This window comes from Saccostrea cucullata, unplaced genomic scaffold (assembly GCF_032062105.1).
Source record: "Saccostrea cucullata isolate Sc308-1 unplaced genomic scaffold, CSIRO_AGI_Scuc_v1 ctg1438, whole genome shotgun sequence".
NCBI lineage: Eukaryota > Metazoa > Mollusca > Bivalvia > Ostreida > Ostreidae > Saccostrea > Saccostrea cuccullata.
In genome coordinates, this window is record NW_026920305.1 from 4,235 (window position 1) to 30,819 (window position 26,585).

The 26,585-nt window shown below is 33.8% G+C and overlaps 1 protein-coding gene across 1 annotated transcript in view; it reads right to left on the reverse strand.

Annotated features, from left to right (window-relative positions):
• Positions 1-13,327: 13,327 nt before the first annotated feature.
• The window catches only part of LOC134246648 (alpha-(1,6)-fucosyltransferase-like), a 134,719-nt gene continuing 121,461 nt past the window's right edge, over positions 13,328-26,585 (reverse strand). The window contains exon 7 of the mRNA XM_062729024.1: positions 13,328-14,077. Within this exon, the coding sequence (XP_062585008.1) occupies positions 13,754-14,077 (324 nt within the window). The 3' untranslated portion in view covers positions 13,328-13,753. The remainder of the gene's footprint in view (positions 14,078-26,585) is intronic.

Consider the following 26,585-nt stretch of genomic DNA (forward strand, 5'->3'; position numbering starts at 1 on the left):
ACAATTTTTTTAAAGGTGGCCTCATATGTATGTAAATGTACTTTTCTATTAATTATTTTAGTCTGACATCTTGTATTTTAATTCACTCAAAAAAAAAAATACACATGTACTTCATTTTACAATTTCCTATTTGTCACTTAGTTGTCCTCCAGGAATATGAACAGGCTTTTTATATCCTGGCCAGTTTATCAAGCTATGGTTATGAATAACATGTATAATGTTCATATAGTCAAAGTAATTTTAACATGATTTAAAATTGATTTTTACATGGCACATCAACTATGCATGGAAAAATACACATTCTCAAATTACACTCAAATGAAAAAATGCGTAAGTTACATGGTATACAATTACAAATCGAAATAGAAACGATGATGAAAAAAGATTAAAACTATAATTTAAGATAAAAATAAATACACATGTACAGTAAAATTAATTTAGTATGAATTTAGAGAAAAACAAAAATTGGGTATCCACTGCAAATGTGGAAAGGACTTATATAGGCAGTGCCTGCTGTCCATTCCTATTATGTGCAATCATAATAAAATATTGTTTAAATAAAATAGAGCCCCACCCTAGCACCAGAACCCCTGACCCTGGGGCCATGAATTTCATAATTTTGGTAGAGGACTCAAAGCTCATTACATTCATGCTAATAGTTTGACTGCTTGATGTCCTGGAGTAAAGAAGATTTTTAAAGACTTCATTAATCTTAGTGGTTTTGGCCCCACCCCTCAGGCCCCAGGGGGGCGGGGACCATAAAATTCATAAATTTTGTTCCCCTTCACCCATAGATGCTGTATACCAAATTTGGTTGAAATTGGTTCAGTGGTTTCAGAGAAGAAGCTGAAAATGTTCAAATGTTAACACATGACAGACGATGATGGACGGTCACCTGAGTGACTCAGGTAACTTAATAAAAGACCTGTTGTCATCCTGTTATAAAATGAGCTCTGATTTGAAGTGATAGTACATAAATCAAAGTCACAAAATAGTTATTTTAAAAAATCATCACTTTGAAAATTTGTCATTTGATCTGTCTACACCATAATTATTGTGATTAAGGACATGTGCAACATACCTTACCTACTGATAGTTTTTCCAAGATATTCATAAATTAAGATAATAGCATCATCGGATATTCATAGACAAAAATTCAGCATGCACTACCAGGGTTTTTTGAAAGATGTCAATTGATGAAAATTCTTGCATGATTCAAAGAAAAATTTATAAAAAAATACTCAACATATATTCGAGATGTTTCTTTTATCAAAAATTGTTTTAGGTGTATAAAACACCATATATATATAGACATTAAAATAAAGTACACTAATCCTTCAAGAATTGGAACTCTTCCACTCCATGGAAAAAGACAAAAAAAGTTCAAACTATGTTGCATATGTCCTTAAGTTAATTAAAAGGAATTTTTATTCAATTTTTTTAAAGGTTGGTGGTGGTGATTGTTTTGGAGTTATTCTTTCAATTTTGAATTATTTGAAGTACATTGTACAATACCATAAAAACTGAACATCAGGGAAGTATAAATGGTCGGAAGTAACAAAGTGAATGATTAATATTAACAAACAGCTTTTAGAGCCAAACAATATCTAAACTATGGAAGTTATACTGTATAAGATAACACTCTTACACTCTAATTGTTTTCTAGAACTCTAAAAAGATAATATAGCTATGTCAAATAAAGATAAAATTATGTATTGGTAAATTAAGACAAATAATCCCAACTGTTGCATAAAAGGTTCTCATCATCAATCCTAATTATGCAAGGATTTATTCAGTACAATTCTGTTTTTAGTCAAAAAAAAAAAACAAACAAAGAAGATGTGTGTTATGAAACACTGACGCCCCCATATGACGGCATATAATGGAAGTTGAAGTTTTTCAATCATACCGGATAAGTCAAACTCCATGGTCAATACATCAAAAATGTTGTTACCCAAAGATTGAAATTCTATCAATAGAAATACCTGGTAAATATGAAATCCCAAGCACCAACCATTCAAAAGTTATGGTCAAATTAATGTTTTCTAAAAGTGGGTCAAACTCCAATGTCAAGGTCAAATGGTCAAAATTAATGGTATGCAAAACCTTGTCATAAGAAAAAGACATGCTAAATATAAACGCCCTCGCACAGCCTGACAAACAGATGGATGAACAGACAAACTATATAGCCTCCCAATCTTCCATTAAGGGGACATAAAAATAACTGGTTAATTAACAATATATTTTTATATATTAAGTTATTCAAGTTTTCAGATGTTGCAAAAGATGCTTCTTGCAATTTTATACTACATTTCTGATTTTCACAAAATTCTCACGACAACTTAATTTTCATTAGATAATCATCAACTCTATATGAGCGAGATAAAATTTTCATGAATTGTGATCATAATCCTCAATATACTTTTAAGTTATTTCCTTGGTCGCCATCTTGGTGGTCAACCTGGTGAATTTTCCTCTTAGTCTTACCAAATTTTAGAGGTTGTAGCAGAAAAATCTTATTGGAATAGAATTTATGAAATAAAGGAGGCTCTAGGTAATGTATATTTTTCAGAAAAACAATGCTTCTAGCTACCACAAAATTGCCAGTATAAAATGTTAAAGTTGGTTGAATAATGAATATAAGCATGTTGACCTCCAATATGGCAATCAAGGGGAAATATCTCGTGTTAATTTGGGTTTACTGAAAAGTATCTATACACAAGACACACTGTTTTGCTTAATTACAGAAATAAAAAGTGATTTACAGTAGTATCACAAATACAAACATCAACATGATGTTTTTTGGTTACTTTTACATCACCTTTAATTGTCTAGAATATTTATTGGCCTAAAAATACATAATATCCAAAAAAAAACCTAAAAAAAGATGCAAACATTTTATGACACGAACAAAGAGAAACAATAAAATTCTAAAGTACCAACAACAAATGTATGTACAGAACTCAAAACACAATCTCAAATGAACTACTGGATTTCTAAGAGCATGAAATTATTGTGAAATAACTACCTCTATTGAAGTTCATATAATTATAAAAACTGTAACACACAATATTATCAAAAACTAATTCAGGAAAAACTTTTAAAAAATCAATAAGGATTGAAATTTACACCCATTTTGGGACATAAAAAGCTTAAGTTTGTTTACATGTACATTCATAACAGCAAAAGTAATCACTATATTTTAAAACAAGCAAAAGAATTGTGGTCCCCCACTTTTGGTGTCTTTGTAGGTGAGATATCATTTTTTATGACATATTGTGTCAAAGCTTGTCACAGGTAATGCACATGTCAAATATGAAAGCCCTATCTCTTCTCAATCAAAAGTAATAAGGAAGGAAGTGAAACACTGATGACCCCATATGGCAAAATAGTGAAGATTAAACTTTTCTGAAATGCAAAGTAAATATATTGGTACCCAAGGTAGGGCCATCTCACAAGAAATAAGATTGTGAAATATGAAAGCCCTAGCACTACCTGCTCAACAGTTATGGTCAAGGATACATTTTTGAGATGTAGGTCAAACTCCAAGGTAAAAGGGTTGAAGTTGTTCATTTCTTAAAAAAGGTCTTGCCAAAAGTATTATATAGGTGAAGTATGAAAGCTCTTGCCCGAAATGTTCAAAAGTTATGGCCAAGGTTAAAGTTTTTAAAAAGTAGGTCAAAATCCAAGGACAAGGTCAAAGTTCTTTATATCTAATGAAAGGTCTCCTCACATAGATTACATAGGTGAAGTATCAAAGCCCTAACTTTTATAGTTCAAAAGTATGTGAAATATGAAAGCCCTATTACTACCGTTCAAAAGTTATGGCCAAAGTAAAAGTTTGGAATTTTTGTGCAATCAAAGTACTGAAAGTACTGGGAAGCGCTAAGCATGGTTCAATTTAAAATTTATCAGAATTTTAATTTCCTATTGAATTTGAATAAGTACATGAAGTATTTTGACAGTGCGACCGTTGGGCGAACGCAGTTGTTTGATACAAAATTATTAATTTTAAAATAAACCCACATCTTAAATGCCTTGACTGTGACGTTACATAACATCGCATGTAAGTTGTATCACTATAACAAAGTCTTAAAAATAAGAAAAAATTTAACACAGACATCTAATTTATTATCTCTGTGCAATTTTCATTAAAGCAAGTGATTTACTTTACTTAGCTTTCTTTGTTTAGCAGTAACACAGTTGGTTACAGAAAACAAGATTATTTGTGTTGCACTGTGGGTCCAGGTTTCTGCAGTAAAATTTAATTCATATCAATGTCACAGTCCGAATTTTTTCTTCTGACTCATTTGATTTCAGATTATGTATATACATGTAGCTATACATTAGCTGGAAAGTTTTTTAAAAAATCATTTTGACAAATTTTGAATACCTAAAACTGTTACTGAAATCCTTCTCTTGAATGTAAAGGGGAGAAAACAAAACTTTCTAATGATAATTTTTGACAATAAATCATACTGCTCTCAAGAATGTGAAGAAGAATATTATTCTTACTGAAATTCAAAATTGGCTGTTGGTGACTGTGCCTTTTTTGTTAATATCGGCCACAGGAGGGATCGATCTATTTGCAGTTGTGTTTGAAAGTGCACGGGGAGAAATGAGATATTATTTTTTATTTGTTCCATTTAAAACATCCTTCATGATCAGTATTTTCAAAGCTGCTGTCCGAAAAAAAAATTGTTCACCTACCTACCAACTCAACTTGAGAATTTAGGGTCGGGTTAGGGGAAACAAAGATATTTTTAATTTCGGCCTGATTTGTCAATACTTTTAAAAATAAAAATGTTAATACTCTTCTGCTTTGAAAGAAAAATATATCATATTAAAATTCATGAGTATTTTCCTTGGACTCTTTTTGGTGGAAATACAGTAACTTTAAAATACTACAATAAATTGCCAAAACACCCAAGCATTCAGTGAAAAGGAATTTTTTGCACCAAAATATTTTGTTACAGATAAAGACTCTAAAACAAGTATATACTATCTAGGGCCTGTATATAAATGCATTCACGTTTGTGCTTCAAATGGATAATTAATGAGATGCTGTGAAATCATTACCATTGATGCATGTAACTCTCTGCATGATGCAAGTGTGATAATTAAAAGGTTTGTTTGCATTTTCATTGTTTGAAATAAAGGCCCAGAAGAGGGTGTGAAAAATTACAAACTACCGTATAACGGGTATTTTCTATGGTTGTCCAATTTTTGCAAAATTTTGCGGGTAGGACAAATCCGCAAAAATTACAATAGCAAAATATTTTAAATATGCCTTCAATTATTTTATACATGCAAGTATGATAAGTGATGCGTCTGCAGACTCATGCATGGACGTGTCTTCATTAGCGAGAAAATTCGGGTGACATCGAAACTCCGATAGCTACAAACAAAATATGACAGTTTTTCTTTTTTTCCACTGTTCAATCTTGTTTTGTCTTGAAACCGTGATTAATATTACTGCTTGTGTATACAATATGGCTTGATTCGTGAATTTCATCCAAATCAGACGACTGAAAGTATTATTTACGCCTCAATGCGCGTGACAAGTGTGATTTTTGAGTTGGTTGATTATGCAACTTTTTGTTTCAGCTTAAAATGAAAATCCCGAATTAATTTTGATGGCAATTAATTTTAAGTGTATTTTAGATTATAGCTTGGAGGCATCAATTATCATTATCTATATATTTATTGAAATTATTTTGATAGATAATATAAAATGAACGCCTGTGGTGTTAGAATAAAGATTTGTTTGAGTGGACAAGTTCTATTATTACAATAATTATTCTCCGGACTATAGGCATAATTTACAAAGAGTTACTACTTACTAGTAGTTGCTAGTAGTTTAATCAAGTTTGATAGCGCAATACCTGTTCCCATGCACCTGTGTCTGTGTCATTCATGTGCCTGAATGGATTTACAAAACGTAATCATGGCAGTGTTCTAATAAATCTTAAAATTTGATGATCCTTTACTGTACCCCTTAATTAATTTTATGCGGTATAGTGCAACCGCAGAAATTGAAAACGCAAAAATTAATTTGCTACCTTTAAGGGGTTATATCGCAAAAATTTCCAACCGCAGAAAATACCCGTTATACGGTATATAATTAAATAGAACCTAGTTAAATAAATTTTTATGGAATTATACTTCTTAAAGATTTATTTCCCATTGAATTTTGATGTTTAAATACTCATTGAAATTTTAATGAGGCTTTTAAATACATGTGCACATTAAATCACAACATAGCATTACATATTATGAAATTTTTTGGCGGTACTTGTATCAATATACAGTCAAACTTTTCATAGCAGTCACCCCATCAAGCGGTCACTTGTCTTAAGTGGTCATTTTATTTCCTCTCAATGAAATTTCCTATATAAAGTAACTCTATTTAGCGGTCACCTGCATAACGCGGTCAGCGGTCATCAAATTTCAAACAAAATTGCCACTTTTCCCTGTCTTGAGCGGCCATTTTGTCCAATCACGTGACCTGATCTGGAGTCAGCTGTTTCCCAAATTTGTTACTAATGTAAATAATCAGTAAAGTCTTGCGGGATCGTGAACAAAAATTAATAAATGGACTTTATCTAATACCAGTTATATTACTGGATAAGCATATGAATCATTTTACAAACTAACTGCTTCTGTATTTCACAAAACTCGAACAACTATGCTTATGATGAAAAAAGTTAACAGGAAAAAAAACGAATACATGTACTAGTATTATCGATAACTGATTATCAGGGTCTTATAACTTCTGGATTTTTAATCAAGTTTTAAAAAAGAACAGCGTATAAACTATATTCATCTACTTATGAATATGATATTTTTGTTTACCATTTACAGTGTCGATATCGCGCCGAACTCTGCATGAGTTGTAAATGTATTATGCTTGATAGGCATTTTAATTTTCACACCTAGGAAACTTGCATCATTTGTTGAAGCCATAATTACGGTTTTATATACATATTGTGGCTTGAGTATGTTGTGAATTTCACAAGGAAAACAACCGTTAGGGATTAGTAACGCTTCATTGATCAGGACACCTGTGCACCTGTTGATCAAGTGAGAGTACATCTGAGAGTTTATTATACAACAAATCATGTATTTAAAAAAAATACATGTACATGTACAGAGGTTAATTTTATGAATCAAGTTTAGATAAAATAATTTTTGACGGATTTTATTCATTCCTTACACAAGAAAAAAAAAATTTGATGGGGGATAATGCAACACCCTGTAAGTGTAAGATTCAATATACAGGTATTTTATTAATTTTCTTGGATTCATTAAATTTAGTTTGAATTCATCCATAAAGTGATGCATGTACTGAATAAAATGAAAGAAAAAGTGAGCTAGCTCACATACCCCACGCTCCCCCAAAACTTGACGGTGAAACACATAATGAAAGGCACAGTGCTTTTTAAATACATAGTATAGATCAAAAAGGGCAATAATTGCAAAAAAATCTTCACATTAAAATGTCTTAAATATGAGGACATTTAAATGTGGAATGAAGTTTCTAGATAAACAATGGAATCAAAATTTCTTGGCATTATACAAATCCAAACATTAATTTGAAGTGGTTGGGGGGGGGGGGGGGGGGGGGTGGGAAATTTTATTTTATAATAGGCAAAAATCTTTGGGATAAAAGAAACTATATAAAACAGTTTAAGAGGAGTGGTTCTGACAAACTGTTCATTTCTATATTCAAAATATGGCCAAAAAGTCTAAGTTGGAAAGTGTGGAAATTCCCGGAAAAATAAAGGAAGGAATTTCCTGGTATATGCACATCTACACATTGTGTCCTAAATATCTGCAAAGTTTGAAGAAATTCTGTGCAGTGGTTTATGAGGAGTTGCGCTGACAAACTGTTCACCTCTATATTCAAAGTATGGCCAAATATAAGTTTCAAAATCAGAATGTAATATGCACATTTACACATTGTGTTCTAAATACCTGCAAAGTTTGACGAAATTCTGTGCAGCGATTTATGAGGAGTTGCGCTGACAAACTGTTCATCTCTATATTCAAGGTATGGCCAAATGCCGGAATTTCCTGGTAATATGCACATACACATTGTGCCCTAAATACCTGCAAAGTTTGACGAAATTCTGTGCAGCGGTTTATGATGAGTTGCGCTGACAAACTGTTCATCCCTATATTCAAGGTATGGCCAAATGCCTAAGTTAAAAAGTGAGGAAATTCCCGGAAAAAATAATGGAATCGAAATTTCCTGGTAATATGCATATCTACACATTGTGTCCTAAATACCTGCAAAGTTTGACGAAATTCTGTGCAGCGATTTATGAGGAGTTGCGCTGACAAACTGTTCATCCCTATATTCAAGGTATGGCCAAATGCCTAAGTTAAAAAGTGAGGAAATTCCTGGAAAAAATAATGGAATCGGAATTTCCTGGTAATATGCACATCTACACATTGTGTCCTAAATACCTGCAAAGTTTGACGAAATTCTGTGCAGCGGTTTATGAGGAGTTGCGCTGACAAACTGTTCATCTCTATATTCAAGGTATGGCCAAATGCCTAAGTTAAAAAGTGCGGAAATTCCCGGAAAAAATAATGGAATCGAAATTTCCTGGTAATATGCACATCTACACATTGTGTCCTAAATACCTGCAAAGTTTGACGAAATTCTGTGCAGCGGTTTATGAGGAGTTGTGCTGACAAAAAAAGAGGACTGACTGACGGACTGACTGACTGACGGACGGGTCAAAAACATTATACCTCCCGCAACTAGTTGCATGGGGTATAAAAATAATAATTTAAGTGAGATCACTAATGTCCAATACCTAACTTTTTTGTATATTTTGTAGTGAAATACATAATATTAAATCTGTAAATAAATTTTTGTTAAAAAGATGAACCTCTATCCAAAGGTCACGTACCTCTCTATAAAGGTCACTTTTGATGGATCCTGTAGGTGACTGCTTAATACAGGTTTGACTGTATATACTAACTAAAAGAATTTTCTCTATCTCAATGTAAAATCTTACACATTCAATTTTTGCATGCTTTTCTTCATAATTATATTATTTATAAATGAGAAGACTGTATACCTTATGGGTAAGGAAGCTGCCTTTTAAAAACAATTGGATATGTAAAAACTATTCAACTATCCGTAAGTTTACTGGCAACTGTGGTATTGAACGCAGATTATATGGTCGGTAGAGGACGTTGATTGAAAAATCATGAAAATCATCATGAAATCTGAAGACACCCTAGTAAGTGCTTGCGCATGCGTGCTTAGCGCTTAAAAATGGGTCAAACTCCAAGGCGAAGGTCAAAAGGTCAAAATTAAGTAAGGTCTTGCCACAACTGTTACACAGGTGAAGCATGAAAGCCCTTGCCTGAATCATTCCAAAGTTATTGTCAAGGTTGAAGTTTTTAAAAAGTAGGTCAAACTTCAAGGTCAAGGTCAAAGGGTCAAAGTTTTTTATACCCAATGAAAGGTCTTGCAACAACTACTACATATGTGAAGTATGAAAGCCCTTCCCGGTGCTTTTCAAAAGTTATGGCCAAGGTTAGAGTTTTTAAAATGGAAGGTCAAACTCCAAGGTCAAATCAAAGTTGTTGGTATGCATAAAAGGTCCTATCACATGGATTACATATGTGAAGTATGAAAGCCACAGCCAAGGTTAAAGTTTTTTTCATAAGTAAGGAATCTCCAAGGTCAAAAGGTCAAAATTATTGGTATCCAAAATAAGTTAGACTTGAATACAAAAAAACCAATAGATAAAACATTCTGGATTTATATAATTAAAATATGCATTGTCGCCTCTGTACATCAACTTCCATTTTACATGTATCACCACCCCTGCATACCACCACTGAAATGTGTACAACTGATTTCTGTACATGCTTAACACCAATAATCATAAGCTTAACTTGCCCACTGTCATCTGTAACCTGTTTCAGGTATACAGATTTTATAATTTTTCAATTTTCCATAATAACAATCCCAACACGCCGGGATAAGATACCACAATTACATGGGAATAAAAAGTTTGAAGATCGATTCATAATAACCTGCAGTGTACTAGAGAAACCAAAAAAAGTTTCTCAATCACAAAATTATGGCTCTGGCAAATGGGTGGAAAATAAGATGATTTCTACAGATTAAAACTATCAAAAATTAAAAATTTTTCAAAAAGTTTCCAATTTGTAAGGTTCAAAGGAATAAGGAAAGTTAGGGTTTATGTGACAGATTTTCAGAACAGTACAAAAACAGTTCAATCTCAGGGCATACAAAATGCAAAACTATAGTAAAGAGAGCTAAAAGAACCCTTTACTTCTAACTCAAGAATATCTCAATTTTGAAAATGTAGTAATATATAAATTGGAATGTTATGAGACAAAAATACTAGTTAACAAAAATTGTTTTTCGAGGTTTAACGAATTAGAATAGAAAAATCAATCTACAAACTCTTCGTATGTAATTCAGCACCAAAATAGAAAAGCAGTTTTTCCTTCTCATTTCATTTTTTGTAATTTTGGAAATCTTGGACACAATTTTAAAAAAATTACTTTCCTGAGAACTTTCATTTATTTAAATAGAAAACATTTTCCTTTTTTGAATTTTTTTTTCAAATTTGTCAATCACAATTTCTCTGCCGAAAAATAACCTCAGATGTATGTACAAAGGTGTCCAAGATAACCCCCTCTTTTCATCACATCGAACTCCAATTATCTTCAAACTTTATTAAATTCAATGATACAAGGATTGATCCAAAAAGTAATGTCACTGTGTCCATATCTTTTATATTTCGATTATAGTTTTTAATATTTTTCATTAATACACAACAAGATTGCCACTTTTCCTACGTATTAAGAATAAAATTCAAAATTTGTGAAAGGCCAAAGATGTTTCAATCAAACCCGTCCAAAAACCTTTAGATGAAATAAGATTTAATATATTTTGGTGTGAAATGCTATTGCAGTATATAAGTTGTGATATTACTAGAAAATTTGAGAAAATATTAACTTCAAATCTGTGTCTATGCACCTTTAATAATGTTTCATTAAATTTATTTTATAGATGTTTAAAACATAGGGGGTGTCGCTGCATCACAACTAAACAATCACGTTTTAAATTTAATTTAAATTATAGAATGAAAAAGAAAGTGAAAATGTAAACATGATCATGAATCTCAAATATTTTTTATGAAACAAAAAGGAAGCATTTAAATGTATGACAGCCCATATCCGCATCATATGAAGTTATTTAGGTGCTGCAATTGCCATGATCGCACGCTGTATAAAATACAATATTTTGAAAAGTATACATCATGTTAATTTTTAAAGTCTGATTTGTTGGGGTGAAATGATACGCCTCCTTCACGGTTCCAAACGTATCATATGATTTTGTCTCGGTAGGGTTATTTTTCGATACGATACAAATTGATAGAAGGAAACAATTTCAACTGTTGTTTTATGCTTCCTTTTACTTAATATAGTCATATAATTTACATTCAAAATGACTTGAAGAAATCAATTTAATTGATTTAACTGTTAAAAAATAATTCAAAAAACTATTACTCCACATAAATTTATGTTTTTGTACTAATTATACAGAGTAAAATGTTTATACCTTATGCCAAAGCCCATTATCCCGACCAAAAACATGCGTAATCAGAGATTATAGAGCTCACCTCAACGAATGTTGTCTTTAAGTAAGGCAAAGTCACATAATTACCCAACAAAGAGTGTACATCCAAAAGTGCAAAATTTATGCAATTTTGATCTGATACTTTGGCATAGACCTATACAAAAACTTCAAACTAGTTCTTCAATCTCTTTCACGGAAATGTAATTAAAATTCAGCATCTGAAGCAAGTTTGATAGTTTTCATCCCTTGATGCACCATTTGTAGAAGTTTGGCTTATATAAGCCTTATAGTTTCATGGTAACAGACCTTCAACCATAAGTTTTACCTGGTCCATTATCTGGAAAATGTATGTCGAATTCAGCATCCGAAGCAAATCCATTAGTGTGCATCCTAAGATGTATCATCCATGCAGGTTTGCACAACATAGGGTTCATAGCAACTTGGAAATGAAACCTGCATAAAAATTTTACCTCTTCACTCATCCAGAAAATGTAGGTCAGATTCAGCATCCGAAGCAAATCCATTAGTGTGCATCCTGAGATGTATCATCCATGCAGGTTTGCACAACATAGGGTTCATAGCAACTTGGAAATGAAACCTGCATAAAAATTTTACCTCTTCACTCATCCAGAAAATGTAGGTCAGATTCAGCATCCGAAGCAAATCCATTAGTGTGCATCCTGAGATGTATCATCCATGCAGGTTTGCACAACATAGGGTTCATAGCAACTTGGAAATGAAACCTGCATAAAAATTTTACCTCTTCACTCATCCAGAAAATGTAGGTCAGATTCAGCATCCGAAGCAAATCCATTAGTGTGCATCCTGAGATGTATCATCCATGCAGGTTTGCACAACATAGGGTTCATAGCAACTTGGAAATGAAACCTGCATAAAAATTTTACCTCTTCACTCATCCAGAAAATGTAGGTCAGATTCAGCATCCAAAGCCAGCCTGATAAAATGTATCCTTAGATGTATCATCCAGGTAAGTTTGGTCATCAAAGAGCTCATAGTAACTTGGAAATGAATCCTGCACCAAAAACTTTAACCTGTTCACTCATCAGGAAAATGTAAGTCAGCTTCAGCATCCAAAGCAAGTCTGGTAGTATGCATCCTAAGATGTATCATCCATGCAAGTTTAGTCATTATTGGGTTCATAGTAACTTGGAAATGAAACCTGCACCAAAAACTTTAACCTATTCACTCATCGGGAAAACGTAAGTCAGCTTCAGCATCCGAAGCAAGTCTGGTAGTATGCATCCTAAGACGTATCATCCATGCAAGTTTGGTCAACATAGGGCTTATAGTTCCTTGGAAATGAGACCTACACCCAAAACTGCACCAAAAATTTTAACTGGTCCAAAAATATTAACCTGGTCATTCCTTCCCTGAAATTGCTGCATCTGAAACTTTGACTGGTACAATGAAACACACTAGAAGCATCTTCCATGCATGTTTAATCAATATAGGACATAGAAGTACCTAAAAAGAAAACTGCTCCAAAAAACTTAACCTTTACCTGGGACGCCGACGCCGAGGGTATTACATAAGTTCCCCCAACTTTGTTGAGGAGAGCTAAAAATGAACTAAACAGAAAATAGTGATTTTGTGCCGTGTATCAAACAAAAAAAAAAATGTGGTGAATTGATACTGCGGTGAACCGTTTCACCCCACCGATTTGAAAAAATAAAACTTTCATATTTTTTTAATTTTGGTGTTTTATGTTGACTTTTATCAAACTTGTGACATTACTTTTGGATCAACCCTCGTATAAGCTATAATTTATTAAGGAGACCTTAAACTCTTTCTAGACATGAGTACAAATTGGATGAGGTCCATTTCACCACCCAGTGATGTTAATACATTGCATTTATCAATTAACTAACATTCACAAAGTTAAAATCAAGGAATTTTTTTTTAAATATTCCAGACCATAGGAATCATTTCAATTTTCCACTATCTCACTAAATTAACATACAATAAGTCTCATTTTCACCCTCACCTTTCCCCTTCACATACACAATAAATTCAAAGTAACTTCAAATCACTTAACAATACCAAACTATAAATAAAACATTCAAAATTTGCCTATAACTCCATTCTCTATCATCCATCTTCAGACACTTCTGGATATTTAGGTAAATCCACTATCGTGTACTTTTCTTGGGTTTTATATGAAGGGAACAGACCTGTTTTACCTGTCCTGTGGTTCATACCCTTAGAATACCCATCCCAATGATTTCCAGCTATGCCCACCATATCACCTGGTTCTAGATCTATTTCTTGGTCATTTTGTTTGACATGCTTTTCAACAGCCTCTACACTGTGTCCATTTTGGCCACCAAAATAGTAAATGTCATCCAGAGATTTAAAATTACTGGTGGCATCACCATGCATTGTCTGCATCATCTCGTAAGCCACACGACACACCTGAAATGTATCCAATTTTACAGCAATGTTTCAAATTTAAGTAAATTCATTGTGACCCACATATATCATTCATTCTACAAAAAAAGGATCAAGCATTAACTTCTGTAACATTACCTTAATTAAAATCATTTAATTTCTATAAAATAGTTGATTCAAACTGGATAAAAAATTTTGATAACTGCATCAATGGAATCTAGAGTTCACTTGCACTAAACAGACAGAACTACTTAGGCTGTCTTTACATGTACATTTCCTGCTTCCAGATTACTTTATGAATTAAAAGGAATAATTAAAAAGTTTACTTAAATAGATATTTTCCCTGAATTTCGAAACTTGTCCATTACGTTAGTGACTTATTTCCAACTTTTGTTTCTTTTTTAATTATCCCCCTTCGCTAAACAAATCAAATCGTTGTCTGCATGACAACAATACAGATATGGGAAAAAATGAAAAAAATCAGAATATTTATGTTAAATGTTTGTCTTTGAGACAACTGTTAAGAACAATAGAACTGTGAAGAAATGTTTTTATGCTACCAAAGCTGGGAAATGCCGTTAATGTGTTAATTCTTAGGAAACAAATGATCGAGAAAATTTAAACCACAACGCATGAATGAGGATGGAATTCTTTTAGCCTAATCTTAAACAGTGGACAACATCTTCTTTCAGATTTTACAGCATTGACAGGCTGTGATACGTATTTATTTGTTCGGTTTGAAATTCAGATGAAAAGATGCGCAAATGAAATTCAAAATTTCAACCTAGAACGAACTAGGATATTTTAAGTAGCTTTCCCTTTACATTTACGAACTTACAAGGGAAAATATACTCGTTGGGATATAGCAATATATAATAACACAACAAGTAAGTTTTTGGTGTTGAAGAACTTTTAATTATTGTATGAGAAGTTTGGTAATGACACAACATTTGAGGAAGTTGTTTTTTCGTTAGGCCTGTAAGTTAGCCATTTTGAATTTCAGCAACGTTAACGTTGTTGTGATATATTCATACGCACTGTTTTTGATGCGTAAATTTCATAGTAAAGTGAAAGAAAGTTTCATAATATTAATTTAAATCATAATTAAATGACAAAAAATGAATGTAATATTTTTTCCTTTGATTGACGTATCAAAGAAAAAATTTGAACGGAAAACGTTTTTATCAATGATGTTTTCTGTCCAAATTTTTTCTTTGACACGTCGATCAAAGGAAAAAATATTACATTCATTTCTTAAAGAAGTACAATACACTGGTGGGAGATAACTCTTGCGATTTCAATTGAACATTTGACGTGACGTCAAATTTAACAATAGTAATAAAGCGTCATAATGACGAATACTATGATCCCGATGTATCAATTATAAAAGAAAAATAGGATATGGGGCTTGATTGTGAATATTAGTACCATACTCAATCCATGATTATTTTTTTATTAACCCGATTCAACTCCGTAAAAAGTAAGACACAAAAGATCATCCCTTAATATGTATTTCATTTCATATACAATTGTGTTCTTGATCAAAGCACAGCATTTTTTTTCTGAAAATTTTATGTTAGCTTACATTGTTTAAATCATTGTTATGTACAATTAGCTACGTAACATTCTGATTAATGGTCTATATTATAATGTGTGCATTTACAACATATTGTTTTGTTCTTCTTTAATTTAAAAAAAAAACAACAATAAACAAACAAAAATTTTTTTTACAACATCAATGTCGTTCTCAGACCCTTACTGATTAAAGAGGAACAATTCTGAAAGTGTAGGATATGTTTGTTTTCCTCTCTTCATTCACTGTTTTCTGCATACACACAGAATATGATACATTTACAGCAAGACCTGATAAACTTGACTTTCCATCACTGTCAACATTGTCGGTTGTACAAAACGTACACATGTAGTATATCAATGTACGTGTGAATATAAATTAAAATAGGGCCACACCAATTTAATTTCTTGTTTGTCGGACATTTGATGAAAAACAAGAGGCCCATGGGCCACATCGCTCACCTGAGCACATGGGCTAGTTAAGAAACACAAATCAGCTTATTATTGAAAAGCTTACTTGTTGGGGGAGGGGGTTTGTTTTCTATTACTTACTTGAGAATGTCAATATATCAATAAAGCATACAAATGTCATGTATAATTTTGCCATTATACTTGAAAAAAGATTTTTAAAGATTTTTTCCCACATATTACTCTATCTCCCATTGTGACCCCTCCCCCCGACATTTTTGGAATAAATCTAAATTTTCACTCCTTGCAGATGCTTACATGTCAATTTGACAAAACTTTTCTGTTCTGGAGAAGATTTTTACCTATATATTCCTATGTAAAAATTTGATCAGCCATTGTGGCCCCGCCCTACCCCTGGGGGTCATGATTTGAACAAACTTGAATCTACACTACCTGAGGATGCTTCCACATGAGTTTCCTCTTTCCTGGCCCAATGGTTCTGGAGAAGAAGATTTTTAAAAGATTTTCCCTATATATTCCTATGTAAAACTTTGATGGGCCATTGTGGCCCCGCCCTACCCCCGGGGGTCATGATTTGAATAAAACTGAATCTACACTATCTGAGGATGCTTCCACATGAGTTTCCTCTTTCCCGGCCCAATGGTTCTGGAGAAAAAGATTTTTAAAAGATTTTCCCTATATATTCCTATGTAAAAATTTGATCGGCCATTGTGGCCCCGCCCTACCCCCGGGGGTCATGTTTTGAACAAACTTGAATCTACACTACCTGAGGATGCTTCCACGAGTTTTCTCTTTCCTGGCCCAATGGTTCTGGAGAAGAAGATTTTTAAAAGATTTTCCCTATAAATTCCTATGTAAAACTTTGATCGGCCATTGTGGTCCCGCCCTACCCCCGGGGGTCATGTTTTGAACAAACTTGAATCTACACTACCTGAGGATGCTTCCACATGAGTTTCATCTTTCCCGACCTAATGGTTCTGGAGAAGATTTTTTTAAGATACCATAATTTTTCATTAATTCATAATTATCTCCCCTTGGAAGAGGGCTTGGCCCTTCATTTGAACAAACTTGATTCCCCTTCACCCAAGGATGCTTTGTGGCAAGTTTAGTTAAAACTGGCCCAGTGGTTCTTGAGAAGAAGTCGAAAATGTGAAAAGTTTACAGACAGACAGACAGACAGACAGACAGACAGACAGCTAGACGGACAGACAGACTACAGACAAAATGTGATCAGAAAAGCTCACTTGAGCTTTCAGCTCAGGTGAGCTAAAAAGTAAGAGCGGTCAAGCGGTTAAATAATAATATTTTTACTTTTTGTAGACAATTTTTTTAGGCGGAGTGTGAAGAAATGTGAGGGACAATTATATTTTTTTCTGATTTGCAGGGTAAGCAGATGAAAAATACGATAAATAGAGCGGAAATGGAACAGAAAATAGCTAAGAATTTCTACGGTGCGGGAAATTTAAATTAATATTATTTGTCTAGATTCATTTAAATACGAGCGCGCGGGTCCGACGAACAAAAAAAAATTTTATTGGTGTGGCCTAGATGAGGAGTTTAATGTAAATATATTTATTAAAGTTAATGTGGACGAATATAGAATTTTCATTTTATTTTATCTTTAGAAGCAACAAAACTGAAAGAATGCATATCCTGAGGGATGTACATGCATATGTAATGATGTATCCTCACGGCCAAACACTGTGTTGTTTGAAATAATGACATGTAAGAAACTACATGTATTATTCCATTTATATCACAGGAGAGTTGAACATACACCATTGTGTTTTTAAGTAAATAGAATGAAAATTAAAGAAATAAAATAAAATTCAACATGTTCAATATATGTTGAATTCATATCCAGGCATCATGTGATATTGAATGCATATAAACACCAACATATATGGACTAAACACTTGGACATAAAATCCATAGTAAATTTTTCTTGATACATAAAAAACACGTACAGTTAATTCTCGTTATACCCCCACCTTTTGTAATTTAGAACCCCTGCGAAATGATATTCATGATTTTAAGAACCTTTATGAGTTGTTCATAATTCTTCATGAATGGTTCTTAAAGGATTCTTAACAGGTTCATAAAAGTAGTTCATGAATAAAATTCATGAAAACATTCATAATTCATAGTTCATGAACAAATGATGAACAAATATGAATATTGGTAATTTTCAGTTTAAAGAAAAAAACTTAGAAGTTCAAGGTAATGAATGTTCATGAATTTTCATGAAGACTAAAAATGTAAAAATAATTGTCACAAACGATCGCCAGAAAACACTCATTACTCCCATAATACAACTTTTGCATGCAGATGCAATTGTTGAACAAGCCCCTGATTTAATTAATAACATGCTTTTGTTTTGATTTTGAAAGTATGGGATCAGGGCCGAGTAGGGGAACATAAGATGTTAAAATCACTATTTTCTACTCTATGTAATTGATAACTTAGATTCTTCAGGATAATAAAACTCTGTTATGAACTGTCTAGAAGGGAGATTATAGTTAAATTATGATCGTAATTTAAAAAACACTGCATCAATATTGACAGCATTTTATTCTCATATTGAATTACTAATGTTTCTTCATCATTTAAATTGGCCAGCTATATTAAAATCATGCTTTAAATTATCTCATTTTTCACGACACAACTTTGTTCGACCGAATTTTCTCTGTTTGTCAAACTTTTAACAAGTTGTAAGAAAATGAAACAGACTTACAGTCTAGGAAAAATTCCATAATCTTCCTAAAAACGTATCATAAATTTATTGACAACTAAAAAATTATATCTCTTGTCCGTACTGTACCGTATCATTCTTGGGTCGAAAAGCTTTATATTTTGATGTTGTTATAAAGTCACATTTTTCTGTCCATCGTGTGTAAATGATACAGCACAGGCTGCATGGTTGTGAAGAAGCTATGACATGAACCACATTCGTATTTTGTAGTCTATTCTCCTATACACTTTCATAGCTCAGGGTACTCAGTTTGAGGGAGAGTGGTTCCAAGAGATATTTGTTGTCCTCTGATATGGAGGCGGCCATACTTGAATACGAAACTATGGCTCTACAGGTATAATTTTAAAAAAATCCAATTCAATAAATGATATAACTTATATTAATTTTAAAAAATTAATTTCAGTGAAAAATCATTCAGATAGTGTTTGTTATTTTTTGTTTAACAAAAATCTTGGCAATTCGAAACTATTTCTTAATTAGCTCTGCATGACACTTTTTAAAAGGCGCAAACTTTGAAACGCGCGAGATGTTGGAAAGTGAATCGGTAGAGTGGGAGGATTATTAGCGTAGTCATTCTTTGTCAACCTTTGAAGAAAATAACAGAATACGAAGAAGGAATATCCAGAGGATCAATTTACTTCATAAAATTAACTACAGATGTTAGTGGTGAGTTACAAAAAAATGGAGGCAATCGCTGAATCTGTGAGATATTTGTCAAGATGTTACTGTCTATTTGTAAGAGTTCAGTCATGTCCTTTTTATTGAAAATTTTGTCAAACTTTGTTATGAGTAAGAATCCAACCAAATTACGTTACATTTAATAATTAAAGATTGAAACATTCATCCTGTTCACCTATGTAACAGGAAAGGAGAAAATGCATGGCTGGACCGGGAATCGAACCCGGGACCCCTGTATCTCTAGTCAGGTGCTCTACCAACTGAGCTATCCAGGCCGATATCCACGGCCCAAACCATTACATTCCTCCCTCCTTAAATGGTCTTCGCCCTCGAAGACACAACCCAAGTTCTTATTGCCCCTGGCAGGACTTTCACCTGCAATTCCAGGGGTGGTCAACAACACCAAATCTGTAACAGGAAAGGAGAAAATGTATGGCTGGACCGGGAATCGAACCCGGGACCCCTGTATCACTAGTCAGGTGCTCTACCGATTGAGCTATCCAGGCCGATATCCACGGCCCTAACCATTACATTCCTCCCTCCTTAAATGGTCTTCACCCTCGAAGACACAACCCAAGTTCTTATTACCCCCTGGCAGGACTTTCACCTGCAATTCCAAGGGTGGTCAAAGGCACCAAATCTGTAACAGGAAAGGAGAAAATGTATGACTGGGCCCAGGTTTGAATCCCCATCTGGTCCGCTGCATTTTCTCCTCTCCCGTTACATTTGGTGCCGTGCCATGCCCTGGAATTGACAGGTGAAAGACCTGCCAGGGATGAGCCTGGGTTGGGGTCTTTGGAGGGCCAAAGACCTTTAAGGAGGGAGGAATGTGGCGGTCAGCCGGGTTCGATCGCCGGTGGCCAGATAGCTCAGTTGGTAGAGCACCTGACCGGAGTTTCAGGGGGCCCGGGTTCGAATCCCGGTCTGGTCCGCTGCATTTTCTCCTCTCCCGTTACATTTGGTGCCGTGCCATGCCCTGGAATTGACAGGTGAAAGACCTGCCAGGGATGAGCCTGGGTTGGGGTCTTTGGAGGGCCAAAGACCTTTAAGGAGGGAGGAATGTGGCGGTCAGCCGGGTTCGATCGCCGGTGGCCAGATAGCTCAGTTGGTAGAGCACCTGACCGGAGTTTCAGGGGGCCCGGGTTCGAATCCCGGTCTGGTCCGCTGCATTTTCTCCTCTCCCGTTACATTTGGTGCCGTGCCATGCCCTGGAATTGACAGGTGAAAGACCTGCCAGGGATGAGCCTGGGTTGGGGTCTTTGGAGGGCCAAAGACCTTTAAGGAGGGAGGAATGTGGCGGTCAGCCGGGTTCGATCGCCGGTGGCCAGATAGCTCAGTTGGTAGAGCACCTGACCGGAGTTTCAGGGGGCCCGGGTTCGAATCCCGGTCTGGTCCGCTGCATTTTCTCCTCTCCCGTTACACCTATAACATCTTGAACATGGCGGGCATGGGAAACAGGCTAAACTCCCGCTCGGAATGCTTTAAAATATGGCAGTGCCTATGATGCAGAATTAAATGAAACAAATATGCAAGTCAAGTTTTCACATTTATGAGCATTTTCAGAAAATCTTTGTTCTTGTAGGGAAAAGAGAAGCAGTTCACAGATAATGTTAATGAGTTGAGATCAGAAGATTAAAAAACTCTGGCTGCCAAAAAAAAAAAAAGAATATAAAAAATCCAGGCTTTTGAAGAAAAACAAAAGAAAGGAATGAAAATATGAATCGTAATCGATCAAAGGATCCAAGTGATGAAATTTTGAAAATTCCACAGGGAAAGCCAATAAGATTTTTTTATTTGACCACCTCTGCTCAAAATCCTTGAAAGCCCTTTTAGCTGATGCCCTAATTACTGAACACACTTTTCTGCCAGACAGTGAGACTTGGATTAAAAATCATTCCATTTTAGGCATACACTTTGAAATACGCTGAATAAGGAACCCACTCTCCTCTTGACCAAGTAATTAAGGTTAAGGATTCTGCAAAGAGTCGCGTTTGAATTGATCGAAATTTTTCATAATTTATTAGGAATGAACTACATAGTTTATTTATTATCGTTATCACTTATCAGAGTTGTTTACTTGAACAAAGATTTTGTTACCATGATTGGAAAACAAAAATTCTGTGAAATCTTTTAAGATGCTATTAAAATATTTTCTTTTACAGTTTTTCATTTTGCATAACTTATTACACTTTTGTTTACTAAAAGCAAGAACATTCATGAATAGTTCATGAACATTCCTAAATAACTTTTACAAATTATTCATGAATAGTTCATGAAAATGCATTGAACCTATTAATATCATTCATGAACTTTTCTTGAAAGTTCATGAATATATTTCATGAACTTTTCTTGAAAGTTCAAGAATTATTCTTGATCATTTTGCAGGCATTTATAAAATCCAAGTTTGTTCATGAACAACAAATAATTCTTGAATATTCTTGAACTTGGTTTTCATGAATAAAATCCATGAAATCATGAGTGTCCAATTTTAACTTCATGGGATCTTCATGAACAATTCATGAGCTGATTCAAGAATATAATTCATGAACTTTTCTTAAAAGTTCAAGAATTATTCTTGATCATTTCGCAGGGGAAATCATGGCGGTATAACGAATTTGGCGATGAATTGAATTTCCAATCTTTTCGGAAATCAGAAGTTGAGTTATCTTTCTTAGAAATACCATTTAGAGTTTCTATTCTTATTAGTACATGTACATGTATATAAAAACATATTTCTAGATTTGAAAATACTTCAAGTAATTTTTATTATGTACAATTTCGCTAAAACAAAATCTGCAGTTATGAAATAAAGACAAGTACATGTGTATGCATGTAAATCTACACGTCTGATATTGAAAAAAAACATGCTGGGTCGATCGTCGTGATATATTGCCGATAGTACGTAAAATGTATTCGTGAATAACTTCATTGGTTATGGAATCATTGTTAATAAAACGTTCACAATTTCTACCGTATAATTATCTTAAAGCAAACTTTGCATTGTTTAAAGCAGAGATCATCAAAATAATATCGAACTCAGCGTACTTTTACAATGACAGCTTTCGTGGTGAAGCCGTGACTAAATTATTTTTATTATTAAACAGAAAACACAAAAATTTATAACAGTAACAGTTCATGTTAAAATTATTGTTTATTTAATTCTTGTTTAATTATTTAATTGCATATACCTTGTCTGGCTTTGCATGCTTTACAACAGGGATAGTGTCAACCAATTAGCCGCGCTTAACTGACCACATACACCTGTGGCGGTATATGGAGATAATTGACACTTAAAAATGGATGTTTGTTAAGAAAACAGGGTGGCGGATGGCAGTAATATAGCAGGAAAAACATTCTTGGGAAATTATGGCGGTATTGCGAAAATGGCGATGAATCGAATGGCCATAATTCAAGAATTGACTGTAGTCAATGCAATATTTACTCTATATTCATGAATTAACAAACTAGTGTGTACCCTGATTCAAATGACAAAATATATCTGCACGGTAACCGATGTTTTGTCAAACGCTAATGGTCCACCATGCATAACCCCACATATGGGGGCGTGGAATGGTGACATCCGGGGGTACGAAATTCGAAGCATAATTTTTAATGTTCGTTGACCTGATTAGCTTTTCTACAGTGATTGAAATGAAAATAATCCTAAATTCATTTATGGCGGAACACAATGATATCTCAGCTTACTGTTACTCGTTTCCCAGCTCAGAACTCGTCCTAGAAATACAAGAACACTTCTGCAATATCTGGCAAGAGCATGTGGGAATGCAAATTTGACCATTTCTTTGTGAAAATTTGTGCCTTATATATAACTCTGATTCATTTGACTTCTGTGAGGGATTTCTAGATATGATTTTGCTCCAGACACTCTAATGTTTCAGAGAATTCCACCTCAAATAAAGTGGACAGACTTCAGTTTAAGTGGGTGGTACTCGGGGGTACAGATTTTAGTGGAGGCTGGGGGAAGGAATAAATCTCTAACTAATGGAAATGAGTTGTTTCTACAAAAATTATATTGATTATACAAGTAATGAATTGCTACAATCAATTTTATTAACTCTGTCATAATTTTATAAACCTTTTCCCTGAATAAGTGCGCTTTAGCGCATATTTAAACTGTTTACTAGATATCTATTCGTATATATTTCGATATATTTACATTTGCAATATTTCCCTTTATATAACACAACTGAAAGCAATGATTATGATCTAAAACTGTATAAATATAGGTTCCTCGAACGTCATTTATAAACGTTCAACATAATTTCTCTATGACGTCATAGAGGCTTGAGGCGCAATCAACAGATTACAAACATGCCGTTGCATGGGTTTGAAAAATAAAGCATTCGACGCATTTCAAGTCATAATTAGGCAAATATAAAATATGAATAAGTCACAAATGTAAATATAAGTAATAAGGTATAATTTTAAAACATCTATCGGGCTATAAATACGGGTTGGTACGAGATCAAATTCACCATAAAGCCCTTTGGGCTTTATGGAATTTGATCTCGTGACCAACCCATATTTATATCCCGATAGATGTTTAAAAACCAGAAGTCTCTGTCGAGACTGTAGCTCTACTGGTTTATACATGTACTTAAAACAAAGGAAGAGGAAGTAGCAGTTGGGACTTGAAAATTTAAAACAGCAATGAACAGAAAAATGATCCGTGCCACTAATCAAAATAAAAACTGATGCACAGAATTATGTACCTAATTAGTATAGTCTACTTGTGTGCTAAGTTATATTGAAATCGGACCAAATCTGTAGGTTGAGTAGCATTTGGAAAGAATTTCACAGAGATTTCTATTTTTAGTAACCATGGCAACACCGTTCATCGAAAGCAAAAACCGATGCACAGAATTATGTATCTTAGTGTAGTCTACTTGTGTGCCAAGTTATATTGAAATCGGACCAAAACTGTAGGAGGAGTAGCATTTTGAAAGAATTTCACAGAAATTTCTGTTTTTAGTAACCATGGCAACACCGTTCATCGAAATCAAAAACCGATGTGTGCCAAATTATATTGAAATTGGACCAAAACTGTAGGAGAAGTAGCATTTTGAAAAATTGTTTACAGACAGACAGTCAGACGGATGGACGACGGATGCATTACTATTGCATAAGCTCTTCTGGTCTCTGACCAGTAGAACTAATGATACCTTATTTCTTAAATAATTTAATTTTAGTTGTAACACGTCATTTGATTGGATAAAAGATTTAATTTTTATTGCATCACATAACTTGGCTATGTCACAATGAGCTACGTCAAAAATGTATATACTCCGCTTGACATTAATTTTAAAATTTGCTCAGTTTGAAGCAATTTTTGGAGGAAAAATTGTCTCTTTGTCTACACTGAAAGTGAATTATAAGGAATGAAGCTTATTTTAACCTATGTTATACGATACATGTATATACAGGTAACTCTTGATGGCTCAAACTTTAATCTCTCGAAGTTCTTGATCGCTCGAAGTCAGTCTCCGGTCCCTTTTTTTCCCTTTATAACTAAGCAAATTTACTCTTGATTTCTCGAACTCTTGATCTCTCGAAACCCTTGATCCCTTGAAGTCAAAATGCAGTCCCGCTATGCATATTCTATTGAAATTTACCCCTGAAACCTCGAAGTGGCTATGTGTATATGTTACATAATTAGCGACTTCACCTGGACATTTAAATGGCCCCAGGCAGAAGATGCGGGTCTCTAGAAACGGGATGTTTATTCAGGTGACACTTGTACTGCTAGGTGACAATTGATTTATAATTAATCATAAGTTGCCTACATGCTATTAAAAAATTATCATCGACTGTCTTACGATAATTCAGAGAAGGGGTGAATGAAAAATATAAAGTAAATTGAATACAAGACGAAAAATTAAATAGTTTAATTTTTATTTTGAGTCAGTGTCAACGTTTAACGAAATATGAAAATGCAGAAACAGCCTCAATGTTAATATTACGACTACTGTTGCACAAATATTTAATATACAGAAGTCAAACGTTTAATGATCATGTTTGAAGTAGTCAATGCTATGTACGACGTGGTAAAATGTCGTTTTTATTTCACGAATGCGCAGTTTGACGTCTGTATCAAAAAGAATACATAAATAAACATGAAGTAACTATTTACATTTTTTATTTACTCAATTTAATAAATATTTATCTACAATATGAAAACATACCGTTGTTTTATAAACACCACATGTAAAAGGTTAGCACTGCATGAAAATTATTACCTCCGGTAAACAAAACTGGTCAACAAACCCGGAAAATTCCAGACTCTTGAAATCTCGAACTCTTGATCTCTCGAAGTTTTTTCTCGGTCCCGCGGACTTCGAGGTATCGAGAGTTACCTGTACATAACTTGGTCGTGTGTGACTGGTCGGCAGGGGATGCTCACTCCTCTATGGCACCTGATCCCACCACTGATGTTTAGGTCTTTGTTTGCTCTGCTCCTGTTTTGTATTGTTTTATGAACTTTTGATCTTGAATACTGTTCGTTATCTCCTTATGTTTTATGTATATAGAATTGATTTAGAATTTTAAATAAGTGTGTTCATGCAGTGAAGTTAAATACACTGACAACTGAAAGGAGATGGGCTAACAAGGTGTTCAGAATGCCCATAGCCTCAGATATATAAAAATCATTTTTAATTTTTGAAAATAGAATTTAGAGTAAATTTTTTATTATTGAAATTATGATAAACATTTTCTCAAAAAAAATTATTCCAGACCTGTTATTGTAAATGGTATTTGTGGAGTTCGAACCTCTAGCAATAAAAACCTTGTATCACCACAGGAACTTGGGGGCTGGACCCCCCCTTTCCATTTTTTTCTTTTTAAATCTGGGATTGACACACTTTTTCGAAGTTTTTTTTTCATATTTTGGTAGTATAATAAGCATTACTTGATACATGTATTGATAATGCAACTGTTTTGTTTCTATAAGCCTTTTTAAATATACTGTTTTAGACTGATACAGTCAAAAATGATATTTAAAAACGGCTTATAAATTAAAGACAACTGAGGGGTCCACTCACACCCCCAATGCCTGTGAGCATCACTTTGAATTGAGAACTC